The sequence below is a fragment of the Gouania willdenowi genome, chromosome 3 (genome assembly GCF_900634775.1).
Source record: "Gouania willdenowi chromosome 3, fGouWil2.1, whole genome shotgun sequence".
NCBI lineage: Eukaryota > Metazoa > Chordata > Actinopteri > Blenniiformes > Gobiesocidae > Gouania > Gouania willdenowi.
Genome location: NC_041046.1, coordinates 7,303,266 through 7,328,380, shown reverse-complemented (window position 1 = coordinate 7,328,380; position 25,115 = coordinate 7,303,266). Strand labels below are relative to the sequence as shown.

Below are 25,115 nucleotides of genomic sequence, written 5' to 3'. Positions count from 1 at the left end.
GAGCTAGTGCTAGTCAACGTGCTACATGCTCTGGGTTTTATTGAGGAATTGCACTTTTTCTTTACCACATTTTATTTACAAATTGTATTCATTTTCAGTGCTAAATTCTCCAGGTGTTCAAAGGTAAAACATTTAACTTGTTTCCATGTACCAGTTTTCTACAAGTTTTTAAAAAGATATGGATTTTGCTGGTGTAAAAACCCTGTATTATTGAAGGGACATTTGATTTACTTTTTAGCCAATAGGCTTCGACTTCCTAGTTTTGAAACTGTCAATCAAAGTGAATGTGGAACTGTGCACGGAAACAAAGCAGCGCATCACAACAGCAAACAGGTAAATATGATTTTGGCTCTAACCTGACCCATAGACCTATATCAATGTGACCCGATGCGACCTTGTTATGTTCCGCAATGCGTGCGCAGAAAAGTAGAGGTGTGGCTTCTGGTAGATTGCAGTGGAGCTGTTGAGGGCGGGACATCGAGACGTTTCTCAGAAACTCCGGATAGCAGCTTAAAGTACATTTAGTAGCATGTACTTAAGTAAGGGAACAACTTCAATACTTTTTTACCAGAGTCATTTTATATTCAAGTATCTATACTTTTACTTGAGTACTGAAGACTAATGCTTTTGTCACCTCTGACTGATGCACAGACTATAACCGGAGAACCAGAGGAGAAGTTGTTGCTGTGTTTCGTTGGCATTAATTTGTGTTTAAAAAAAGGAGGGAAAACAAAAGCCTTTAGCTTCCAGGCTGAATCCCAGGCTCCTGCTAGTTTCCAGGATAGCTCCCAGGCTGCCCTAACATCCAGCCAATTGCCTAAGTACCTATTGATTCTGAGCCCAGTTTTTCAATGTTCGTGAGCACCCAGTAGGCTAATAGCAGCCTTCTGTACCTGCTCCCCAAACCAAGCTTCTCATGTGTTTTCCGTGCCAGAACCAACCCCGGTAGTCCTAGACCACCTGGAGGTGCCAGACTCCCTGCATTGGGAAGTCCTAAACGCCGCCTCACTCAGTTTGTACTGCATACCGATGTCATACACCAGGCCAACATCCCAGCTCTCATCCTTGACTGTCCAGCCTGCATCCTTATCGCTAGCTCAACTGCACAGCAGACCACCTGACCTGTGCTCCCCAGTCCTGCCCAGTCTGCCAATGGAACAGTGTTGCCTATCCTTTTTTTTTATACATCTTATGTAATATTCTAATTTTCTGAGACACTGATTTTGGAGTTTCATTATCTGTAAACCATAACCAACATTTTAAGAAATAAAGGTTTGAAATATTTCACTTTATATGTCATAAGTATATCATATATGGGTTTCACTTTCTGAAATGAGTGACCAAAAATATTGTACTTTTCCTTGATATTATTTTTTTTTTTTATGAACCATAAAGTATTTTATATTGTAATCTCACCAATTTACACATCAACACAGTTTTTTGATTCAAATTATGTAACAAAATGAGTTTCACAATTGTAATTATTGATTAAAGTCATGTTTATAATTTAAAACTGGTTCTGAAACATTTTATTAGGTGAAATAAAGGTCAGATTAAAATATAGTCAACAGTGTCATTGGGGCCATTGTTTGGAAGTAAATATTTTAAGATTAAAACTGCCTTTCTTATAACAGAATAAAATATAATGCTTTTATTGTCATTATACACACACGGGTGGATTCATTAAAATCTGAACTAAAGGGTGGTAAACCAGTTGCTTTCCTAAATCCTTTGGTGACACAGTTTCCTCACCTGCTGCGAGGAATTGCAGCAATGATTAGTGCACGTGCAGAAGTGGTGGAGACCGCCCTATTTATTTTATTTATTTATTCAGTTCATTTCTGACATGTTTGCAATCACAGAAATTCACTTTGACATTCAGAGCAAAATCACGTCATCGTTTTTTTTTTTTTTTTTGTCTTTTTGCATGCCGGAAAGGGCGACGGAAAAAAGCATTTTGCTTATCTAGATCCGTCCCCTGATTTGAACACAGATAATTTTACATCAAACCTCGTTTTTATGAGCGTTTTGTACATGTGATGTTGAACATGGAGCGTGAAGGAAAGTGAGTGTGCGGAAGCAAATACATGAATTGGAAGCAGCAGAATTGGAGGTGTTAGTAGAGGAAGCTAATAAAAAAATGAATGAATTACAGCAGATAGATAGATAGATAGATAGATAGATAGATAGATAGATAGATAGATAGATAGATAGATAGATAGATAGATAGATAGATAGATAGATAGATAGATAGATAGATACTGTAGATGTAAAATGTGTGTGGATGTGAGTGACGGGGGTGTATGTGCGTGGCTGATGTGCATGCGTGTGTGAGAGAGTGAGCCACGGAGGAGAGTTGTGTGTGCGTGCCTATGGGTAGAGTTCGACACGGTGACCAGGACAGGTAGCGAACTTATGTTTATAGTGCAGCCAGATAATAGAGTGTAGCTCTACAACAAAAAAACGGCCTGTTCTTCGTACGCGGTACCATCTTTAACAAGCGTGAGGTGTACGTGAGTGATCCCCGGTGGAGCAGCAGCCTCCGGCCATGGAGAGTGCGGATCTCCGCTGTGTCCCCCCAGCTATGGTGGGGAGACGAAACAGGAAAGGTCTTAACATGTTCTTAAAACATTTTAACTCGAGGTCTGAAAATGCTATCCCTCGGTCGTCTTTCCTCTCCCCTGCCTCGTCTCCTCACAAATATTACTGCTGCCATGTGCAAAAAGCCTTGACAGTTATCACCTGGTTGTGGGCCATGCTAAATTTATACAGAAAAACAGAGGCAGCAATGAAGTCGTCCTCCCACCCCTTTATCCCTTGCGAGCACCTGATTCCCTGGGGTTTGTACGGCTTATTAGCTAGTGGAGTGACGTTTGCACACATTTTAATACCCCTAAACCTTTAGTGAATCTGCCCCACAACGTACAACAAAATTAAAAGAAAACTCTAGTGGAGCATTATACAGTGTAATATAAGTGTATATACAAAGTGAACCACTAAGACAATAAATAGAGTAAACAGTAAGAACAGCAAACATCAAAGATAAATATATTGCACTGCAACAATTGACCAAATTATGTGTTCAGTGTCCATATTGCACTTGGGTAAAATGTGTTGGTGAATCTGGTGGTGCGCTGACATCTGCTGTTATAGTAAATACCTGACAGACAGGGCAGCTGTGCTGACTTCCTAACTCTTTTAATCATTCAGACTGTTGACTGTTTCTTGAGATAGATATGAAAGTTGCAGATTTTAAGCAGCTGGGGACTGTGTAGGCTGCCAGTGAGAGGTTAAAAATGGTAGTAATAATGGTAGTAATAATTTGAGCATCTCAATTGGGGATTTAGATGGCAGAGGGTCTGGTCCAATGCTATAAACATTTCTGTATGTAATTGAACCAAGTCCATATACTGTAGTTCCGAAATTTACATCGCATCCATATAACACCTATCATTTAAAAAATGGACACCAATGTTACACCTCTTTGTTGGAAATGTAAGACAGGTACCTATGCTTACTGTATGTGGTCTTGTTGCAACAATATTGGTCAAGCATTGTAAAAGAATTGTCCACTATGTTTAATTCAGCTAGATCCTACGTGTCTATTACTTGGCCTTACAGTCAATCCTATCATTAAAAGTAATCACAAGAGGCTATATAATAAGAATGTGCAATATTTTATCATTTACGATATATCATCAAACCGCTAAGAATATGTCATCCAACAATAGAAACAATAAATGCCCATGTCAGATATTAGCGAGGGCCACGGGATTACTATTGCAACAACACATCATCAGTAGGGTAAAACTAACCTGTCTCACGACGGTTAGTCCCACAATTTAGCCAAGGACGCCCCTAAAAACCTTGTTCCCTGGGCCAAAATTTGCACCAAAGGTTGTTGTCAACAACTTATTATTCTCTGGAGCGGAACACTGTTCACAGCAGCTCCACCATGGAGCCTCCACGAACATAGTATTTGAGTTTTAATTTCCCAAACTCGCCTGTTTTCCAGAGTTTTAGCCTCTGAAAAGTCACTTTCTGAGCAACTCTACACAATCAAGCTGATTTGCAACCTACAGTACATATGCATATTCATGAGAGGGCGTGTCTATAGACAGGACACTGACTTCCTCAAGGACCGCCCGCCCTCCTCCCACCCACTCCGTAGCCGAGCTCATGCTACTTTATAAACACGAGACAGAGCGTGGGGGCTGGGCCAATACATACAAAGCCCTTTCTTACTGCAGGTCGAGCCCAAACACCTCGCTGCAATTTGATGGCGCCTTCCCACTTTGATGACGAATTTGACGCAGCACTGAGCTGGAGAAGCCGCACCTCCAGTAAGCTCTCTGCCGTGATTGATGTAAACAAACACGCCCACGAAGGTGAGCATTTCAGCGTCCTTCGCGCAGAAAAAAACACTTTGGGCATGTGTATGAAGCCCAAATAGCACTTTTATGATATTTTAAGCACAGAATAGTCGATTTAGCTTAACATGGGCCCTTTAAACAGACTGACCAATGTACTTCTGAAAACTGCTTTTGTTTGGGAACAGTGTCTCCGTGGAGACATACGGATCTGATCAGTCATTTTCGAAAGTCTACGCTAAACGAGCACTGGTTCATTTATTCATTTATAGTTTTTAGTTATCGTGATTTTATAAATCTTTCTGGATTGATGCCGCTGCTCCTTTACAGTAATTAGGAACGTATTCCAGGTGAACTTATTGCATGCATGATCCATTCAAGAACTGGTGTATTCTACAGTATCTGGGATTCTTATTTACAATATGCTGAATATCGCCAACTCTTCTTCAGGGATTCCCAAAGTCAACCTAAACTGTTCCTGTCTGCAACTCACTTTTCAGATTGGATCTGGTTGAGCTGTATAGTTCCATATTTCCAGACCTGAAATCAGAATCTCGATCCCTCAGCAGCTGTTTCACCTCACTGTTCATCCACAGTTTTTTATTTGGATGATGTCTGACCTTCTTCTCCACTGGGATGTTATCCATACACGTTTTAATATAAAACAGAACAGTGGGTGTATAGTCCGTTAAGTCCTCCTGCTCAAAGATCACCCAGTTTGTTGTGTGGAAGCGGTCCTGGAGCTGTGGGATGGTATTGACCGAATCCATGGGAGTCTCACCTTAGGCCTATTATTTGTATGAGCGATCTTTATGCTGAGGTAAGAAACAGGGACAGATGATCTGATTGTTCAAGGTGGGGAAGGGGGGATATTTATATGCTTTCTTGATGTTGCCATAAACCTTATCCAGCATGTTATGACCTCTCATTCCATATATAACATGCCGGTAAAACTGTTGGAGCACTGTTCTTCAACATTTACAGTATCTTAATGCTTATTGGGGAGGATAATTTATTGAAACACTGTATTCATGACATTCATAAAAAATGCTGAATTGGTAAAACATTCTCAGGCACAGCCCTGCACACTAGTTCTCCCCAAAGATAGATCTCCAGGCTGAAACATTGCCACAAAGGGCACTAGGGCAACTTCCTGATCCAATTCCCAAGCCATAAATCATTCATCACCAGAATATTTACAGAGTCGGAGCACAATGTAGAGCGGCAGACTCCTGACCTTCTCTCTGCTGGGCATCGATACACATGACATTAACGTCTTTTCTCCAGTCTCATCTTTGACAGTCGTCCTTTTAATGCATTTGACTCACTTTTCTGTTTGTTTCTTCTGTAAATGTATTCACAGAACATGACTTGAAGATGAGAAATCCTCAGAGCGACACAGAGGAAAAGGACTGTCCTCCTCCAGAGGAATTAGAGTGCAAAATCTGTTACCAGCGCTACAATGTCCACAACCGCAAGCCCAAGATCCTGGACTGCCTGCACAGAGTATGTGCCCGCTGTCTCATTAAGATTCTGGACATTGCTGACAGTGCCGGGTGCATCTGCTGCCCCTTTTGTCGGCACCAGACTGAAATGACAGAATATGAGGTTTCTGCCCTGCCTGACGATCTTAACATTATTTCATACTTGGCTATGCGGGATAAATCCTGGAGCTCAGACCAAAACAAGGAGGTGGTCCTGACCCCAAAGAGTTTCTCTGCCTCCACCCCATCTCATGACTCCTCTAACTGCCTGGTCATCACTATAATGGAGGTTCAGAGGGAATCGCAGCAAACCCAAAGCGGCAGCTCTGATGCATATGCTGAGCAGAGCCTAGACTCTGTATCAATAGGCTCCAATGAACCAGCTGATCAGGACGCCTTGTCCAAGTTGTGCAACCATGTCCCACGCATCCTGGTATGGCTGTTAGGTTTCTTATACTTTGGCTCACTGCCTCTAGGAATTTACCTGTTGGTGATTCAAAGAGTCACACTTGGAATTGTGTGCGTTAGCTTGGTGCCATCAAGTCTGACAGTATGTCTGGTCTACGGATTCTGTCAGTGTCTGTGTCAGGGAATGTGTGACTGCTCTTCGAGGAACTGATTGAATTTCTCCACATATTAGAATAATTTCCAAAGTTTTGAGGATAGACCCACAAATACCAAACCTGTGAGAGGAAAGAAGAAGATCCTCTACACTGATGTTTCATACACGCACCACTCAGTCACCAGCATGGCAATAAAGAGCGAGCAGTGGAAGCAGCACCTGTACTCATAATTCTGTGATGTACCTTTGTGATTTTTATTAAATCTGTGTCTTATGACATGGTCTTTGATATCATTTCTGTACCCATTACTCAGTATGACTTTCATAATATTAATGGTGTGTGCCTCAGAATGTCGTGGACACAATAACTTTTAAAAATGCTTATTTTCTTTAAATGTTTATTTTCACTGAAACATTGTGAGAAATGTTTTTAGGTGTTCCAGATCTGGTGTATGGTCAGTGGTATGTTATAAATAATATGATATATATATATATATATAAGATATAGTTTTAAATGCAATTTAAAATGCAAGGTGGATTTTCTATAAAATGTAATAGAAAATAAACAATGGCATAAATGGAGAAATAAAGTGCTTAATTGTGAAACCTCAACATTTCCTATTTTTAATATCTTATGGTTTCATTTATTCAGACAACTATTTTTTACTCATAACGCAAAAGCTCACAGTTTCAGAAAGGTTGGTGACCCCTGATCTAAGTTATGTGTCTAAATACAATAAGTGAGGTGGGAAATAAAGTAACTTTCACACAAAGCTGGGAATGTCTCTTTGATATAAAGTACACAAGGATGGAAACATTTGCTAATCTTCTGATTTTTAGCTATTGCAGAAAGTGAAAATAGAGATATGTCATCTGATAAATGACTGGTGATTGTCAGAGTCCTTGAAATAAAGGCAGTATCTCAATGACAATGTGCGTGGACAAAAGTCAAAAAACCAACAAATAAATAAAAGAACAAATACATTTTACATCCACAATTGTAACTGTATTGCTCACATCAGTTTATGCATTTCCAGCATAAATCTAATCATAGACTTGCACTGCCATGAGCTGCCTTTATAGCGTACATTGTGTGAAACACTGTCATGGTGATGCTGTTATCTTCTCATCCTGCACTAAATTAGACATGCAGAAGCTCACAGACATGGCTTTGTTATAATGCTGCTACAGAATCTCTTCAGGTTGCCGAGGAACATGAGTGGAAAACACCTACTTTCCAACATGCATGGCTAGCAGACTGTTAGCATGTAAATTGTCAGTTTCTCTGTAATATGATGACTTGTGTGAGAGAATACGAGAAGCAACAAGGATTCCCATTATCACAAAGGAAAGGAACAATAATAATAATCTAACAGACCTAATATAAAACACTATGTAGAGCTGGGATAAGGTTATTCCAGAGCTCAATAAGTGCCATAAAGTCCCATTGAGCTCTGCCAAACTATGTCTATATGGGGAGAATTTGGCTTCTACCACATTTCTGATTGTTGTGCAGACTTCCAGTATACAGTACCAGGGTTCTATGTGGGGACAGAAAATGGAAAAAGTAGTTCTGTGAATAAAAAACTTGAAGTTGTGAAGACGAGCTGCATATCCAGTGCATTATTAATGGGTTATATTCCACGTCAGAAAAAGGTTTTTACATTCATCATTCCATCACAAAGGATAAAAAACAAACTGGACATTTCTACTTTGTCTAATAAAGAGTACGATGTTAGCCAATGATGATCAACCCATTCAATCTAATTGCATGTAATCTATAATTACTGTGTTTTATCTATATTCAATGCCTTTGAAAGTTAGTGTTTCAACACATTGGATCAGACATAGGCAACTGGCGGCCCGGGGGCCACATGCGGTCCTTGGTCTAATTTGGTCAAAATAAAACACACAAAAGGTCTAAAAACCAAAAAAAAAAAAAAAAAAAAAAAAAAAAAAAACCTACACAAGGACTACAAAGACAAAACCCTTTGTTTTGTCTTGTATTAATGCTCTTATTGGTCATTTTTCTAAATGCTAACATGACTGTTGATATTGTGGCCCTCAGAACAGATTCAATCACATTTTTGTGGCCCCCGTTGTGATAGAGTTGCCCATCCTTGCATTAGATTAATGCTACTTTGGTTGTACCCTCAATAGTCCATATTACAGCCTGTGTCACATTGATAAGCAAGGGACCACAAAGGATTTTTTATTCATTACATAACTCAAATATACTCAGGATTTTTGTTCTTTTTTTAATTGCAAATGTAACACTTTGTGATATAGGAGTTATAATTTTCTGACGGTTTATTTAATGGTCGTGGCTCATCTTTATTTGTCCTCATCTATTAGCCTCTTTTTCTATGCCTCTCTGTGCATCAACTTCTCTTTCTGTTTTGACTAATATACCTGCTGCAGCTCTCCGCTTTGTACATTACTGATTATTGTGCCAACTGGATAATGAAATAAATGATGGTGTTTTCTTTATATTGCTTATGAGGCTATTTGAAAACTTGTTGATACTGTAAGATTATTCAGTCTCTACTGCTATATTCTCATATTACTGTGCTATACATTGGGTATGTTACTGCTATATATAACAGTATGGCTACAAATTGACTGAATTGAAATTGTATGATGGTAAAACTACAGTCTACCAGCTGGAGGCAGACATAATAGATAAAGTACCACCTGCAGCAGCTCAGACAGAAAGAATAGATTCTTTTGCCAGTTTTATTAGATAGCACTCATCACAGGAGCTTTTTTTCCTGCTGCTTATAAAATTGGACGTCCACACGTCTCTTTACTTCTTTATATTCTTCAAATATTAGGTTGCAATGATAAGCTCAAAAGTATCAGACTTATTCGTCTTGCACATCACAAAGAAGTCAGTAGAAAGGAAACATGGAACATATGGAGATCAAGTCATTGTCTACAAATCCCACTACCCTTTGTTCTTTGGTTATCACATTTTAAAACCAAATCAAAATAACAAATAATCAGTGTGGTTATTTTGTTTTACTGACTTAAAACCAAAACAGAAATACAGAAGCATCAACAATTTAAATTAAATCTTGCTCTGGTTGTGAGATATTTGGATATTTAGGGAAACTAGGACAAGAGCTTTATGTTTTTAATCTCACCACACAGAGGGGACCCACAGATGGGGGCGGACTTTTACTCCTGGATAAAAAAAAAAAAGGAAAAACGCATAGGTTGCATTACTGATGAACTGGAGAATTGAAAAGTTATTAATACATAAATAAATCAAAACACAAAAAAAGGATGTCAAACATGCACATGATATGTAATTAAAGGAACCAAAGGTGGTGTAATGAATCTACTGGCATTCCTAATTCCTTGTGATCAATTTCCGTGTGTGTCGACGGCTGCTGTTAGGCTAGTGGTATTATAATGTACAAAAAATATATTTTTCACTGCTCTAAAAAAATCTGTGTAATTGTTTTTGCAAAAGTGTTAAATGTGTCAAAAAAAGTTATAACATTTATTGTTCCTCACACCAGCCTCACAGTCAATAGTTAGTCACCAGTTTATCTGGATACTATTTAGACCAAAACACTGTTCGGTAAAGTTGGCAGATATTCACAGACACAGACTTCCAGCATCAATAACTCTTTACCGAAACGTCATCAACACACAAATTACATAGGTGTGAAGTGGACAACATGCTAGAAGATCATTTTATCAAATGCAGCAAAATAAGTCCACCCCCGTCTGTGGGTCCTCTCTGTGTGGTGAGCTTAAAACATGAAGCTCTTGTCCATAGTTTATCCCGTAAATATCCAAATATAACAAACAGAACGAGATTTAATTAAAAAAAAAGAAAAACGCTGCTCATCTGGTTTTGATTTTTCTGTATTTCTGTTTTGGTTTTAAGTCAGGAAAACAAAATATCCACACTGTTTGTTTGTTGGTTTTAAAACAAAATACGGTAACCAAAGAACGAAGGGTACATGGATCTCTACAACTACTGTAGTAGTGTTCCTCTGTTTGTTTGTTTTTTGGAAGGGCCCATCAACCTGCCAATAGAAACCAAAGGCATGTCAGGAAGGTAGGAATACTGTTTCTATTTTGTACAAGACCTGTAGATTTAATAAAAGAAATTAAGATCCTTAAATAAAAAGTGCTGATGATTTCTACAGTAAATGTTATGTGTAAAAGTTTGGCACATATGGCGGGATAGTGTCATGAGCTCTAAAGGTTAGTAAAGGTTAAGCATCATTTTAGTGGCTGTACATGAAGACATGAAGATCTCTTTTCTACTCTTAAACTTATATTATATCTATATTTCAAGTTCATGTCCGTCATATATTCAAACTCAATAGATTCGTAATATGCTGGGACATTTTCTTGGATATCATAATAATTATTAGTATTATCAGTTGTTTTCACTGTGTTTGGAAAAACCTTAAAGTGTTAAATGTGACTAAACCAAACCTAATCAGAACAATAAGTTTGTTTCCGTACATCCACTGCCATGATGTTTGAGAATTCCTTGACAGTGAAAATAGATCTTTTAAGAGATAAAGTCATTAGCATCAGTAGCATCATGTTCGCTTCACAAACCTAGTCAACAAGAACAGAATATAAATAACTGACAGCAAACTGAGTAGAAATGGAACAGGTTAACTAACCAAACTAGAACATCAGAGGAAAAATAAAGGTAGCAGTATGTGAAGGAAAAAAACTGACATGAACCATGTGGTCCAGTGAGCTGTTTTAATAATTCAGCAGATGCGTACATACATTTATTGTTCTTGACGTGTTTGCAGGAGCGTACACATGCATTTTAATTACATATGAATACTGCAGTCTCAATCTGCTTTCTTTATACAGCACAAACTAAACATCAATGTGACGCATTTTACTCAAACTTTGTGAATGGTGACAATTACTAGATACTTCTAATTAAATACTGCATAATAGAGCTAATTGATAACTAAGTTTTTTTCAGCTTCTAATGTCCTATAGAAATACTAAACTAAACTAAACTAAACTTTATTGTTATAATACTTGTACCAGTCGATTGTATTTATAAAAACCCACCAAAATCCTTCTGACAAATTATCACTTAGTTTATATTCTAACAGCTGAAATAGCAAACTGTCAGTAAAGTGTACAGTTAATGTTATGGGTCGCAAAGACAAAAAACCACAATAACAAAAACAAGTTTTTCATTCGTATTGATTATTCAGTTATGGTGATGTCTGAGTCCTGCCTGCCTATATTATTTGCAGATGATACAAATTTTGCCATATCTCACACTGACTATGAAGGCTTATTCAGGAATGTCAATAATACCTTGGATCATATCTCAAAATGTTTCCAGACAAACAAGCCCTCCTTGAATATAAACAAATCTAGTATAATACTTTTTAAAAACAACTTTCCCTATACAGCACTCAAAAATAATAATGACATTGAAACCAATAAAGTCTCTAGCACTAAGTTTCTTGGTGTAATAATGAACGAGAAGTTGTCCTTGAAAAAACATATTGACTATGTGTACAAAAAAATAATGAAATCTTAGAAGAATTAGAAGAATGTCTTACCTGATTAATCAACAATGTTGACTAATTCAGTTTTTAGCAATAAACATCTTTATAAAAATTTTCTGTACATACAGTGCATTTAATTTATCTCAGGATTACCCATTTATTATTTTTCACTATATAAGTTCACAGTTTTCATCCATGTGGGCATGTAATAAACCAAACTTTGTCTGCCTTAAGGGGCCTGAAATAAAAGATTAATGTTTGTGATATGTGCTATTTTTTATTGATAATAAAACAGAACAGTAAAAATGGCGGCCACGAGCCAAATTTTGTCAATGATACCCAACTGCAGCCGCGGGTACAGTACAAGCGACACCCCCTACAAAACATGATTGATTTTAGCCAATAAGAGGAGGCGTTAGCGGTTTAGGTTAGTGGAAAGGTTCATGTACAGGTATTGATCAGAGGGATCGATTGGCCGTATTATGTAGGGGGCGTGGTTTGTATGGAGCATGGTTTGTAGCGGCTGCAGCTAGACCCTTCTCAACTTTGTACGTCTGGTTTGAGCCAAAATGGCGGCCGTGCAACAGACTTTTTCACTAGTTACTAGTTACTTCATCCACAAAGTAACTCAGTTACTATTTTGATTACTTACACCAAAAAGTAATGCGTTACAGGAAAAAGTAACTTTTGAGTTACTTAGAATTAAAAAACATATTATTTATTTTGGGTTATTTGTGTCCATAAAGCGATATCAGTGCTGTAATAATATAAAAATCCACTGCTGATCAACTGCTATAAAACAACCATAAATGATGTGCATATAAAGCACAAAACAGCTGCTCCAAAATTAAAACAGTAATTTTTCAGGCTTAGCACAGTAATGTAAAGTAAGCTGTGCATATTCCAGGTGCACATTCTGCTGTTGAAAATGCTTATAAAAATAAATGTGGAAAAACTAATTCGCAGCATTTTTCTCAGCTACACAATGCTCAACATATCAGGCTAACGAGCTGCTGTTAGCAGTGACTCAGCAGTAGCGACAGGCTGCATATTTACAACAACATACCGCGCAATAGTTTGGCTGACCTGTCCCTGGATAACAGTCACAGTCCGTTAAAATCCAGCCGCAGCGTTAGCTTAGCTTCACTGATGCATCTTTTGGAGACAAAAATAAGACACGTATTTCCACTCCGAGAAGCTCGTCCCGCTCCCGCATTGACTCGCCATGATTGGCTCACGTGATGTAAACAGAAACACGCTGACAATGCTTCTTCTTCTACTGTTTTACCGTGTTTGGCACGGCGTCCCGCAAAAATATGTAGCGCCACTGTAAACAGGAAGTACACTGCAGCTAGCAAAGTAACGGACAAACGCACCATATTCTAACGCTAACGGCGTTATTTCTTTAGACAAATATTGCATTTCAGTACTAGTTACTGTCAAAGAGTGACGTTGGCCACTGCCCACGAGTGTCTTTAAAACTAGCGATAATTCAGCTAAACATGCTACAGTATAAACTCCACCTAACACCTCTTGTGATGGCAACTTTTACTCACTTCCAACATTCTATAATGCTTGGACCTTTCACTGACAATCTGTGCTCATAGCTCTCCAGATTGCTTCTGAAGCGAAAACCATTAATGGTACCTTCAGCTCTTACAACTCAATTGCGGCTGACCTATTTTTGGGAGTGCCACATTAACCTGACATATTGCGTAATCTGCATCTTTAGTTAAGGGTTTTTTCATCTTCAATGGATACGGATTGAGAGACAAAATAATGTGTTTCTGTTCATGGTCATCTCTGACTTTTTACTGAACACTGATAAAATTGTCAGAACCACTCAAATGTTTTTCTTACAATTGCTTTAGCGACACGTGAAATTATATAACTATCCAATGATCATAAGTCTGCCCACCTGCTGGGGCTATTAGTGCTATAGATATGATTATTGGTGCAACTTCTAGGCAAATTGTAGTAGAAGCAGTTACAGTACATGCTCTCAATACCATTGGCAGTTATTTCATTCATCAATTTATTGAATGGTTTTGTTCTTTTTTTAACTTCTGTTCCCACTGTACACTAGGACGGGAGTCTCAGATATTTGTATCCCTCTTCTAAATAACCCATACTGAACTGTCATCATGACTGTCAGTCAACCACACAAGGAAGAACATGCAAAGTTCACACAGAAAGGTCCTTGGTTCTCACTGTGGCAATCAAACCCATAAAAACATGATGATCTTTGTTTTCAAAGTGAACGGACACGTGTTTTATTTGTTTATTGGATTGGGTTCGGATTAGGGTTATAATCTCAGTGAACTCAGTACGCGCCACCGGACTCAAAACGCCACTCACTTTGTTGTTCTTCTTGTTGTGTACTCTAGTTAAAATTGCTGCTCCTCTGTTATTCATGAACGGATCGGGCTGAAATTTGGTCGGTATAATCTATGGATGGGTAAGCGTCGATGCTTGGAGCTTGATTTTCAAAGAAAACCAAAGTTGATTTTCAAAGAAAACCAAAGTTGATTTTTCATTTATTTGCGCGTCAAATATTACGACGGTTAGTGGTACCGAATCATTGGCACATACCAACATATATATGGGGCCCGCTCCCCCATACGTGTCACAGGGGCAAATGACCACTCCTCCGTTAGTTCTCATTAGATCGGAATGCAGTTGGGTGTGGATACTCAATGAATGAATATGATGAGACGCTCTGAGGCCTTTTTTGAAATGAGACCTGGGGGCCCACCCCCCATTTCCGGTAATTTCCAAATTTATGGAAACATAGTCATTCGCTATATCGTTTCAAAGGTAATTCAATTTCCATTAAAGCCGTTTTCTCCTTTATTTGTGAGTCAAATATTGCAACAGTTGGTAGTACTGAATCATTGACACATACAAATATATGAATAAGGCCCATTACTCTGTATGTGCCACGGGGGCGACAGGGGGTCCGCTGTAGTTCATCCGATCTTGTTTTTTACTAGAAAAGCTATTCGCCCTGTTGCATATAACATATGTAGTAACATGGTTTAACATAAACACTTGAATAACTTTTTTGAATTTTCATCTCAGCTAATTAAGATCAAAAGTTCAAATGGATGGTTAAGGTTTGGGATAAGCAGAAAGACGAAGAGAGACTCATCTAAACATTTGCATTAATACAATAATTACTTTTCAGTTAATTGTAATGAACTTTCAGCTGTATTCTTACACTTCACTATCATTTACAGGAAGCCATGCACAATTCCCATCTTGTGACTACTAAGTTAAAAATTCACAATTGTTTACAATGAAATTATCTGTCATGTTACAAAACAAATAAATCATGTGCGTGGGACAAATAACTATAATTGTTCTGTTCCGTTCAGCTGTCTTTATAATTGTCTGTGAGTACAAAATAAGATGTGCAGCAGAAGCAACAGCCTCACATTTCAACAAATGTACTGTATTTAGCTATACATACATGTATATAGCAAAGACTGATGATGAATCAAACACAGCATAAAGGGCACCTGTAGGGACTTTTAATGGCAAGCTCTATCAAAGGTTCTTATAATAAGAGGTTTAGTGTGGTAGCGTTCTTTAAAAATTTCACATTTTAAGTGAATGTCATGTACTGAACACAAACCATTTGAGAGCTGGGCCAACACTATAAAGGGGCATTATTATGAAAAATGTACTTTATAATGGTTTTTCTACAGTGATATATATTCCTTTAGCCTCATTCATAGGGCCAAAGTTAAAAAAGTTCTGTTTCCTCCCTCCCTTGTTATTCCACATTTTGTAAAAAGTCAGCTCCAAACGGAGTTACAGAGACTCAGCGGCTCTGTCTCCACCCTTTTCTCTGCACACACCCAACACAGCATAACGTGGATGGCTGTTCATCATAGGAATGGGATCCACACAAGGTTCCTGCTGCTTAACAGAAGGTTTTCCTTGCCGCCATGATGAATTCATGTTGGGTGTGGGATACATATGTATGTGTATATACGTATATATGCATATGTGTGTATCCATAAAATGAAGAGTCCGTCCTTAAGACTGCTCTACTGTAAAGTGCCTTGAGATACCATTGGTTATGATTTGGCGCTATACAAATAAAGATTGATTGATTGATTGATTGATTGAAACGGGCCAGTTTGATTTTTCTCACGTTGTGATGTCACAACGCGGAAACTCCTCCTTCTTACAATCCTGGCTCCTCCTACCCTATAAGAATGTGGGAATGTGAGCTCCTCCCTCTCAAACTACCTCAGAGGTAAAACAAACACTGCAGTTTAATATAGAATATACATTATACTTTATTGTCATATATGTAAAGCTACATAAACAAAATGTGTTTTCTGCATTTAACCCCTCCCCTTTTAGGAACCACTCTACTGATTTGCATTTTTGACCCAATGCAATGCATCAGTTGGACAAAACAATGGACTATCGTCTTAACAATCCGGTGAGTGTTTGACGCGCGCACACCCATGGACACAATGTTTGTCTGACTCACAATCACAATAGCCTCATAAATAGCCATGTGTTTTACTGTAATGTGCAGTTTTTTGGTTGAAAACAATAACAAGAGTGTGTGGATAGCAAAATAACATGCATAAAACTGGACCTTAAAACTAAAATCACACCCCCTCCCAACAATATTGAACATCATGTTGAAATCAGCATGTCAAAAACTGTACATCACCTGCATCTCAACATGATTGACAACTAAGGAACAGCACATAAAGAAATGACTCAACGGTTAAGCCATTTTGAATATAAAATAATAAATCTACCTAGAGTTATTGGGACCAATAGAGCAGGATCGTACAGCAAGCACAGACAGTGTTATTCTCATATTTCATACAAGAGCAGCAGTCTGAAATGCATTTTAAAGAAAAACTTTTTTTGTTTATAATGCTCAAGCCTTTTTTTCCCCCAATAAGCATGAGTGTGTTTTTCAGTTGTGGGTATAAATTCCTTTGGTCACAGCCACTAATATTAAACAATAGAGAAAGGTTTCATAAAATCAGATAATTTTTTAGGTGGTTTTGGGCTGGGAATACTTTATTACAAAGGTATTAAGGATTTGTTACAGCTACAGTATGAAACGGTTAGATTTAGGGATAAATTAGGTTAAAGCTATGAAGCAATTTTAGTTGCTGTGTAGAAAAAAAATATTTCCCTTTCTCCACTCAATGCATGAGACATGAGAGCCCTGGATTTGTGTGTGGTGGGGACACAAGTTTAATGGACCCTTGAGAAAAATCCACCCCCGCCATCCTGCCCTAAACTGACGCCCATGGCTCCAACAAACATCCTTGTGTTGTCTATAGCAAAATGCAAAATGGCATTAAAGAAAATGTAAATAATATGTGCACATATTATGTTTCTTAATACAATAAACACATTTCATGTTTTCCACTACAGGCACCCTTTATTAAACAACATCAGTTCCTAAAATTGTCTGCTCCCATGGGGTGTGGGGGTGGGGCATCCAAACAAATCAGACATTGCACACCACTAACTTATCCTAAGTTACCATGACTAGCTGTCAACATTGAGCTGATCCAACTTATCCTGAGTTAACATGACTCTCTGTCAACATCAGTTTGAACCAAGCAGCAGCCATGTTGAAAGTCTCAGCTCTGTCTGTCCCTGAACCACAGAGATATTTGAGCCACAGACACAGATATTTCTTGCTTTATAGATAATAATAATAAAGCTTAAAAAACTCTGGTGTAATTCTGGCATTTTCTTTCCATTTACTGTTAAGCTGCCAACTCAGCATTAAGTCAGTATATTCATAAAGGTAATTAACTATAAGACAACACCCTGTGAGACAATCCTGCACTTCCATTACTGGAGGTTAATAGTGACTAGTTTGTGCAGTGTACTTTCTTTGAAATAACTTACTTTGACTTCCTCTTCTAGTTTTCCATATCTCACAGTGCCTTTCAGAATCTTCCCCATGAACTTTTGCTTTTCTTTCTGCAGAACTGAAGCCTAAAGAGGAAAACAAAAATAATGATCTTATTTAACTAAACACAGAAAGGATTAAAAAAAAAACACATTCATTGAAAAAAATGTGCAGTAACCTTAAACCAGCATAGATTTGGTGATTCTGATTTATTTTGTCAGTGCATTTTATTCAGACAGTCTGGTCAGATGACACTGCCTCGTGACTACAGGTCAGTGAATACAGATTTCACTGCACTGAAGGGGCCACTGTGCCTTGTGCCCCAAGTCAGCTGGGAATAGAAACCCTGTGAGCTTGTGGATGTGTGGTTTTAAAGATAATATGGATGGACTGTGTAAATAATTTAGAACGTTTGCTGCGTAGCTGCCGCTGCATAGTGAGAAATCAATAGCTCTTCAGTAGCTGTATGTGTGTATTTACCAGTTGATTTGTGTCTTATTGATGTGGCAATATCTGATTCCATCCTGCCTGGTGAGTACACACTACACTGACATATTATGTATTAATAACACTTAGGATACAGTGGCTAAATCAAGAGCAAATTTAAGATTCAGATTAGGACTTGTTTATGGAGTAACAAGTAGATCCTGTCCTATTAAAAGATTAAAAAAAAAGCTGCTGCCATATTGCAAATTAACAATTTAATGCCTTTCAGAAACAAGGTTATGAAAGAGGATGAATAATCCATCCATCCATTTTCTATACATGCTTCCTCCTGCACCCAGGGTCTGATGATGGGAGACATGCATCTCAAGCTCACATTGGCATTAAATCTGTTACAGGTTGACGTGTAGATGAACAGCTATTGATGCAGTCATTCACTTCAACAGACAACTTATGCGAGCACATGGAGACATGCTTGAACTTGTAAATCTCAAAAAAAGGAAATGTCCGATTGTGGCCTCATGGGGATTTAATCTAGGAAGGCAGAAGTGTTAACAACCACACATTGTGCAACGTCAATTTATATATTTCTGTAATCTCGAAATGTGGGTTCCCTTAAATCAGGGGACACCAACCTTTCTGAGCTACATCATAGGTACTGTATAGTCCAAAGCAGGGCCGGCCTTCAGACAGGCAACACAGGCGGCCACCTAGGGCACCATCTGCTAGAGGAGCGCCAAATTGCACCCCAAATTTTAGTTTATAATAATATAAAAAGATATAATGAATGTGAAACATACTGTTTACAATCACTGTACATGTTTTCTCTTAATTAAATAGTAATATTAAAAATCTGTAACTATACCTACTAATCTTCTGCCCATATTTATATTTATTTTATTTTAATTCTTGCTCTATTCTATATAATTCTGTTGTGTTTTCACAATGTATTCTTTGGTTTTAAGATTTTTGATACTGATTGGTAAAACCAAACAGGAAAGTAACAATTTTTGATAGCACTGTTTTGCAATGCTTTCGGATTTTACACCATTTTCGTTATTGTTCCCTCAAGACATTTGCACTATACCGTGACAGTGACGTGCCGTGAGCACTAGGGTTGGGTAAGCAGGGCGTTGCAAATCGAGACCATCAATATCGACATCAATGACAATGTCATATGTTTCTGCTGACAAGTGTTAATCTAACAAAATCATTATCGTAAAACACCATTAAAGAAACATAAACAATTATTAAATATAGCCTCCCAACAAGATATATCCCCTGACACGGCAGCGCATCCGTTGTTTGTGTTGGAAACACAAACATGGAGAAAATGACAACAACTCAGAACTGCCTCAGTGAGGAGCATCCACAAAGTCAATCCTTCCTTTCACTGTGGAAAATACAAACAATTTTCTGACCTTTCCTTTGCTGAAGGTCTGGTAACTCAGATGTTGGTCTCCCATCTTTTAAAAGCTGTCGTTTTTCCTCAAAAGAAAGTTTATTTATTGTCTCTAGCACTGCCTGTAGTGTTATCCCGCCCACGTAGCAGCGGCCACGCTTTATCACTAATGCACTCTAAACGTACGTATAGCATTTAGCATAGTGCGGTTTACATCCAACCATAAATGGTTCTTATATTGGGGAATTGACTGCACATGTGCAAACACATAAAAACACGCTATGGGGCCAAAAGCAAAGCAGCAATAATGGCCACATTTACATGGGAGCTTTAATTCTTCTTTAAAGCGGAATAAAAGTTAATTCCTCTTTAATTGGTCAACTATTATCTGAAAATCATTTTCTGGAGGCAAATATCCCTGGGGTCATATTGACCCCAAGGGTAAAGTGTGATAGTAATATTTGAGGATAATAGGAGGGTTAAAAAGGTGGGAAATGTTGAGGTTTTAACATAACATTCTCTCAATTCCTGCAATTGTTTAATTTTGATTACATTTTATTGAAAATTCCCCTTGTGTTTTAAAAAAATATATCTAATATATATCATATTATATATAACATACCACTGACCATACACTAGATCTCCAACACTTAAAAACATCAACAATCTAAACCTTTGTCAGAGTGGAAATGATGTGAAATATGAAATCAGACTGTGAGATAATAAACAAATTATTACAAACTTACAAAGATTTGTTTAGACGGACTTTTTAAATCAAATCATTATGCCTGGGAGCACCAATATCTGCAAAAAGTAAAAGAGTAATGTGGACTAAAGTGACTCCACAGTGTCAGCAGTACCATGTGGAGTAGATAGTCCCTCTCCAGGGAAATGTTCTCTGCCACAGACACAACAGCACCGAGGTGATGTCGAGTCCTCTCTTCCTCCAACACAAACTCTTCTTTTTGTCTCTTCAGTGCACTCAGCCTTCGCTCTGCCTTTCTAGAACAGATGGAAAATCAAAGTGATGAGGGACCAGAGGAACTAGGTAAAGATGGAGAAAGATGAGAAAAAAGCAAAAGAGGAGGATGACTTGACACATGATGTGGGGGGGGGAAATGTGGAGGAGGGCAAATGAGAAAGGAATGGAGTTGAAAGGTTAGAGATGGCTGAAAAAAAAGATCTCTGGAGTCTATGAGGTAAAAAAAAAAAAAAAACATCAAATCAAACACCCAATGATACTATTCACACCTCAGAATGTCTCCATTCATCCAGAGAATCCATACTAATCTCAGTCGGGGTCTACTGGGAGTACAGGATGGTGCCAGACCACTTTAGAGTTTGTTATAACTGCACTTCCTGCCACAAATAAATCAGCATTGGCAAAAAAACATGATGTTTTTATTATACGTGTACCCTTCGTTCTTTGGTTATTCCATTTTAAAAACAAATCAAAATAACAAACGGTGTGGTTATTTTGTTTTACTGACTTAAAACCAAAACAGATATACAGAAAAATCAAAACACATGCAGCATTTTTCTGTTTTAAAGTTAAATCTTGTTCTGTTTGTGTGATATTTGGATATTTACGGGACAACTCGGATGAGAACTTCAAGTTTTAATCTCAGCACACAGAGGGGACCCACATACGGGGGTGATAGCATGTTGTCCACCTCACACCGATGGTAAAGAGGCGTAATTTGTGTGTCGATGACATTTCGTTAAAGAGGTATTGATGCTAGAAGTCTCAATCAGTGAATATCTGCCAACTTCACCGAACAGTGTTACGGTCCAAATTGTAATAAAAAAAACTGGTGACTGACAATCGCCTGTGAGGCTGGTGTGAGAAGCAATAAATGTTAGAACTTTTACCGTTTAACACTTTTGCAAAAACAACTACAGCCTTTTTAAAGGCAGTAAAATTTTTATTTTGCAAGTTTTATTATCGCTAGCCACTAATGACAGCCATCAACACACATGCAATTTGATCACAAGACACGAGGAGCACCTGTGGATTCATTACATCACCTCTGGTTCCTTTAATCACATATGTGCATGTTTTATGTAACATCCATTTTTTTGTTTTGCTTTATTTATGTATTAATAATGTTTAAATTCATTTTATTATTCATTCATTTATAATCTTATCAACCGGTCTCTCAGCAACCTTGGAGACCACTGGAAGGATACGGATTGGTCAATAGTTGGCTACATTTAAATTGTGGTGACTAAGGTGAGCTTAAAACATGAAGCTCTCGTCCTAGTTTACCTTAAATATCCAAATGTCACACAAACAGAACAAGATTCAATTTCAAAACAGAAAAATGCTGCTTGTCTGGTTTTTGATTTTTCTATATTTCTGTTTTGTTTTTAAGTCAGGAAAACAAAATAACCACACTGATTATTTGTTATCTAGATTTGGTTTTAAAACAGAATAACCAAAAAATTAGAGCTATTATTTATGCAGGTAAAAAGTCGTTACTGTTCTCTCGCTTTGACCACTTTATTTAAATATATTTTGGCCTGCTCCTGTCATCGGTGTTCAAGATGATAATCAGATTGTTAGAAACAGGAGGCTGCAGTTTTCTGCTGTGAAACCAACACAGGAGAAACATTATTGATTTGAACAGCAATTGAACTGATAGACATCCATCACCTAAAATATAAACCAAAGAAATACGAAGGGAATGATGGTTATCTTATGTCAGTGAGTAGAATTTAATGGGCAAAAAAGTCATCAGTTGAAACCAAAGAGAGAAGAGAATAGTCTGAGTTGGATTGAAATAAATCTGATTATTCTGATATTTTAAAATAACACGGGCTACTGGCGACCCGGGGGCCACATTTGGCCCTCGCTCTCATTTTGAGTGGCCCATGAAGTAAATGCACAAAATGAGTTCAAAACATACAAAATTACAGAAATATAAACTAGACAACATAAACTATACACAAAATGACTTCAAAAACATATGACGGAAACAACAACAAAAGAACACCAAATGAGTGAAAAATTGTAAAATGACAACAAAAACACAGAAACAGATTAACAAAAAATGTCTCCAAAATTACAACAAAAATCCACAATTTGGTTCATACCACACAAAACAACAAAAAGCAAACAAAATGAGGAAAATATGCTAAACGACTTAAAAAAAAACCACACAAACGACAGTAAAAAAATGAGGAAAAACTATAAATTAACACCAAAAACATTGTTCTGGACGATCCAGCCCTGCTTTTATACTGTGCTCTTCACTTTGACATTCACTCGTCTCTTGTGGAAAACAGCCTTTGTGAATCATTACCTGTTGCCCTGTTTAGAGAGCTCCAGCTCAGCCTGAGATGTTATTAATATAGCAGTCAGGTTAGCTTTGTCCTGAGCCAGCCTCTTGTTTTCCTCCTGCAGTCTGCTCACTCTACCAAACAGCTCATCCTTTTCCATCTGAGAGCTGCTCTGCTGCTGCTCCAGTTGTCTAAGAGATAAACTATAGGTTACAAAACCATCATCCCAGAGGTGAAAGTAACAGATTATAAATACTCATGTTACTGTAATTGAGTTGTTTTATGGGTACTTGTACTTTTTTGAGTATATTTCTAAATCAGTAAATGTACTTGTACCTAAGTACATTTTAAAACAAGTAAAGTAATGCATTACATTTCTACACCCAACAGTTACTGAGTAAATTATTTTTTTTTTTTTAAATGATCAACAGACATTGCGAAAATACAACAAATGAAATGACCAGACAATCAAATGCATCACACCATAGCCGACCAATCAGATTAAACAGCATTGAATGGAGGATATTTTCTCAGTGTTAGAGTTTATAAACTTAGCTATACTAAGAGCCTGGGAACTTTTGTATTATGAATTTATTGGTGTTATTTAAATGAAAAAATAATTGTACATTTTGACAAACATTTTATTTTATACAGATGCCTCTTTGGAAAATAAATGAAGTTCCAGTTGTGCAAAATGTTTACTGTATGCAAGGGAACCGTGGTAAGATTTATTACCAAAAACACACGTGGGGGGTGAAAGTAACTAGTAACTTTTACTTTGAGTACAATTTAATTGAGGTACTTTTTACTTGTACTGGAGTATTTTATGTATGACTTACTTGTACTTGAGTAGGATTTCAATCAAGTAACAGTACATCTACTAGAGTAGGATACATCAGTACTCTTTACACCTCTGCATAATCCCTCAAAATCAGATACCAATCCACTAAAATCTACTGTAGGAACTTTAAATTAAAAGTCAGGGGGAAAATTAACATTTGCAACTTATAAAATTCAATCGTCTGCTTTCCAAAAAATTTATGAAAAAAGATTATGTTGTTTACCTTATAACTATTTTTACCAAAGTAACTGAGTAATAATGTTACTAATGTTACTAATAAAAAATAAAATGCTCGGTCTCCTATAATTTTACTTTACCACAACAGTCTTGAGAACAGAATATTTAACTTTAAAGGGCACACAACACCAACATCCATCAACAAAATGTCCATCTAAACATTAAATTTGGTATTTTATGATTGCTTTTTCCGCATTCGGAGCATGACCACATATGGGTTGTGACGCACAGAAAAGACCGTGGGAGGCTTCCCTCAGACTCTGCAGCCTGAGAGCTCAGACTGACGACACCTACGGAGTTAGAACACATCATCATTATCATCATTACACCTGCTCTCAAAGATGCCTCCATACTGTGTAGCAGCCCATGTAATAAGACTTCTGTGAATGGAGTTTCCCTATTTACAGCCTGATGCTGCTACAGTCAAGCACAGACAGCTGGGCTGCTTCCTCGTCATATTGGTTCGTATTAGAGTGCTGGGGCCTCATTTATAAAACATTGAGTAGAATCCTTACTAAAAGTGAGCGTGCATTGGATATGTGGTGTTGAAAACATGAGGATCAGAATGGACTTGGTAAATGGTAAATGGACTTGATTTTATTTAGCGCTTTATCACCACACTGAAGCAGTCTCAAAGCGCTTTACATAACAGCTCATTCACCCAATCACTCTCACATTCACACACCAGTGGGACAGGACTGCCATGCAAGGCGCTAGTTGACCACTGGGAGCAACTTAAGGTTCAGTGTCTTGCCCAAGGACACTTCGACACATAGTCAGGTACTGGGATCGAACCCCCAACCTCTCGATCAGAAGACTACCCACTACCACCTGAGCCACGGTCGCCCGTGGTGTTGAGAATCAGTTGTTTCTGATTCTCAACACCAGAACTGCTGTCATGTGCCCTTTAAAGGTCCAGTATTTTGCTATTTTTCACCCATCACCATTTGTTCTAACAACCCCAACAACATAGTATTTGAGGTTTATTTTCCCAGACTCACCTGTTTTCTGGAGTTTTAGCCTCTGAAAAGTCACTTTCAGGCAACTCAAAAAAACA

General features: G+C 37.8%; 2 protein-coding genes across 3 annotated transcripts in view; one reads left to right on the top strand and one right to left on the bottom strand.

Moving 5' to 3' along the window:
* The window catches only part of LOC114453898 (E3 ubiquitin-protein ligase RNF182), a 39,851-nt gene extending 33,158 nt beyond the window's left edge, over window positions 1–6,693 (top strand). Inside the window, exon 2 of the mRNA XM_028433857.1 lies at window positions 5,734–6,693. Within this exon, the coding sequence (XP_028289658.1) occupies window positions 5,734–6,473 (740 nt within the window). The 3' untranslated portion in view covers window positions 6,474–6,693. The remainder of the gene's footprint in view (window positions 1–5,733) is intronic.
* The window catches only part of cep89 (centrosomal protein 89), a 124,630-nt gene that overhangs the window by 65,897 nt on the left and 33,618 nt on the right, over window positions 1–25,115 (bottom strand). For both annotated transcript variants that reach the window (XM_028477268.1, XM_028477269.1), the window contains 3 exons: window positions 23,004–23,171; window positions 20,559–20,700; window positions 17,849–17,938 (listed from right to left, as the gene is read on the bottom strand). In XM_028477268.1, coding sequence (XP_028333069.1) covers window positions 17,849–17,938; window positions 20,559–20,700; window positions 23,004–23,171 — 400 coding nt within the window. The remainder of the gene's footprint in view (window positions 1–17,848; window positions 17,939–20,558; window positions 20,701–23,003; window positions 23,172–25,115) is intronic.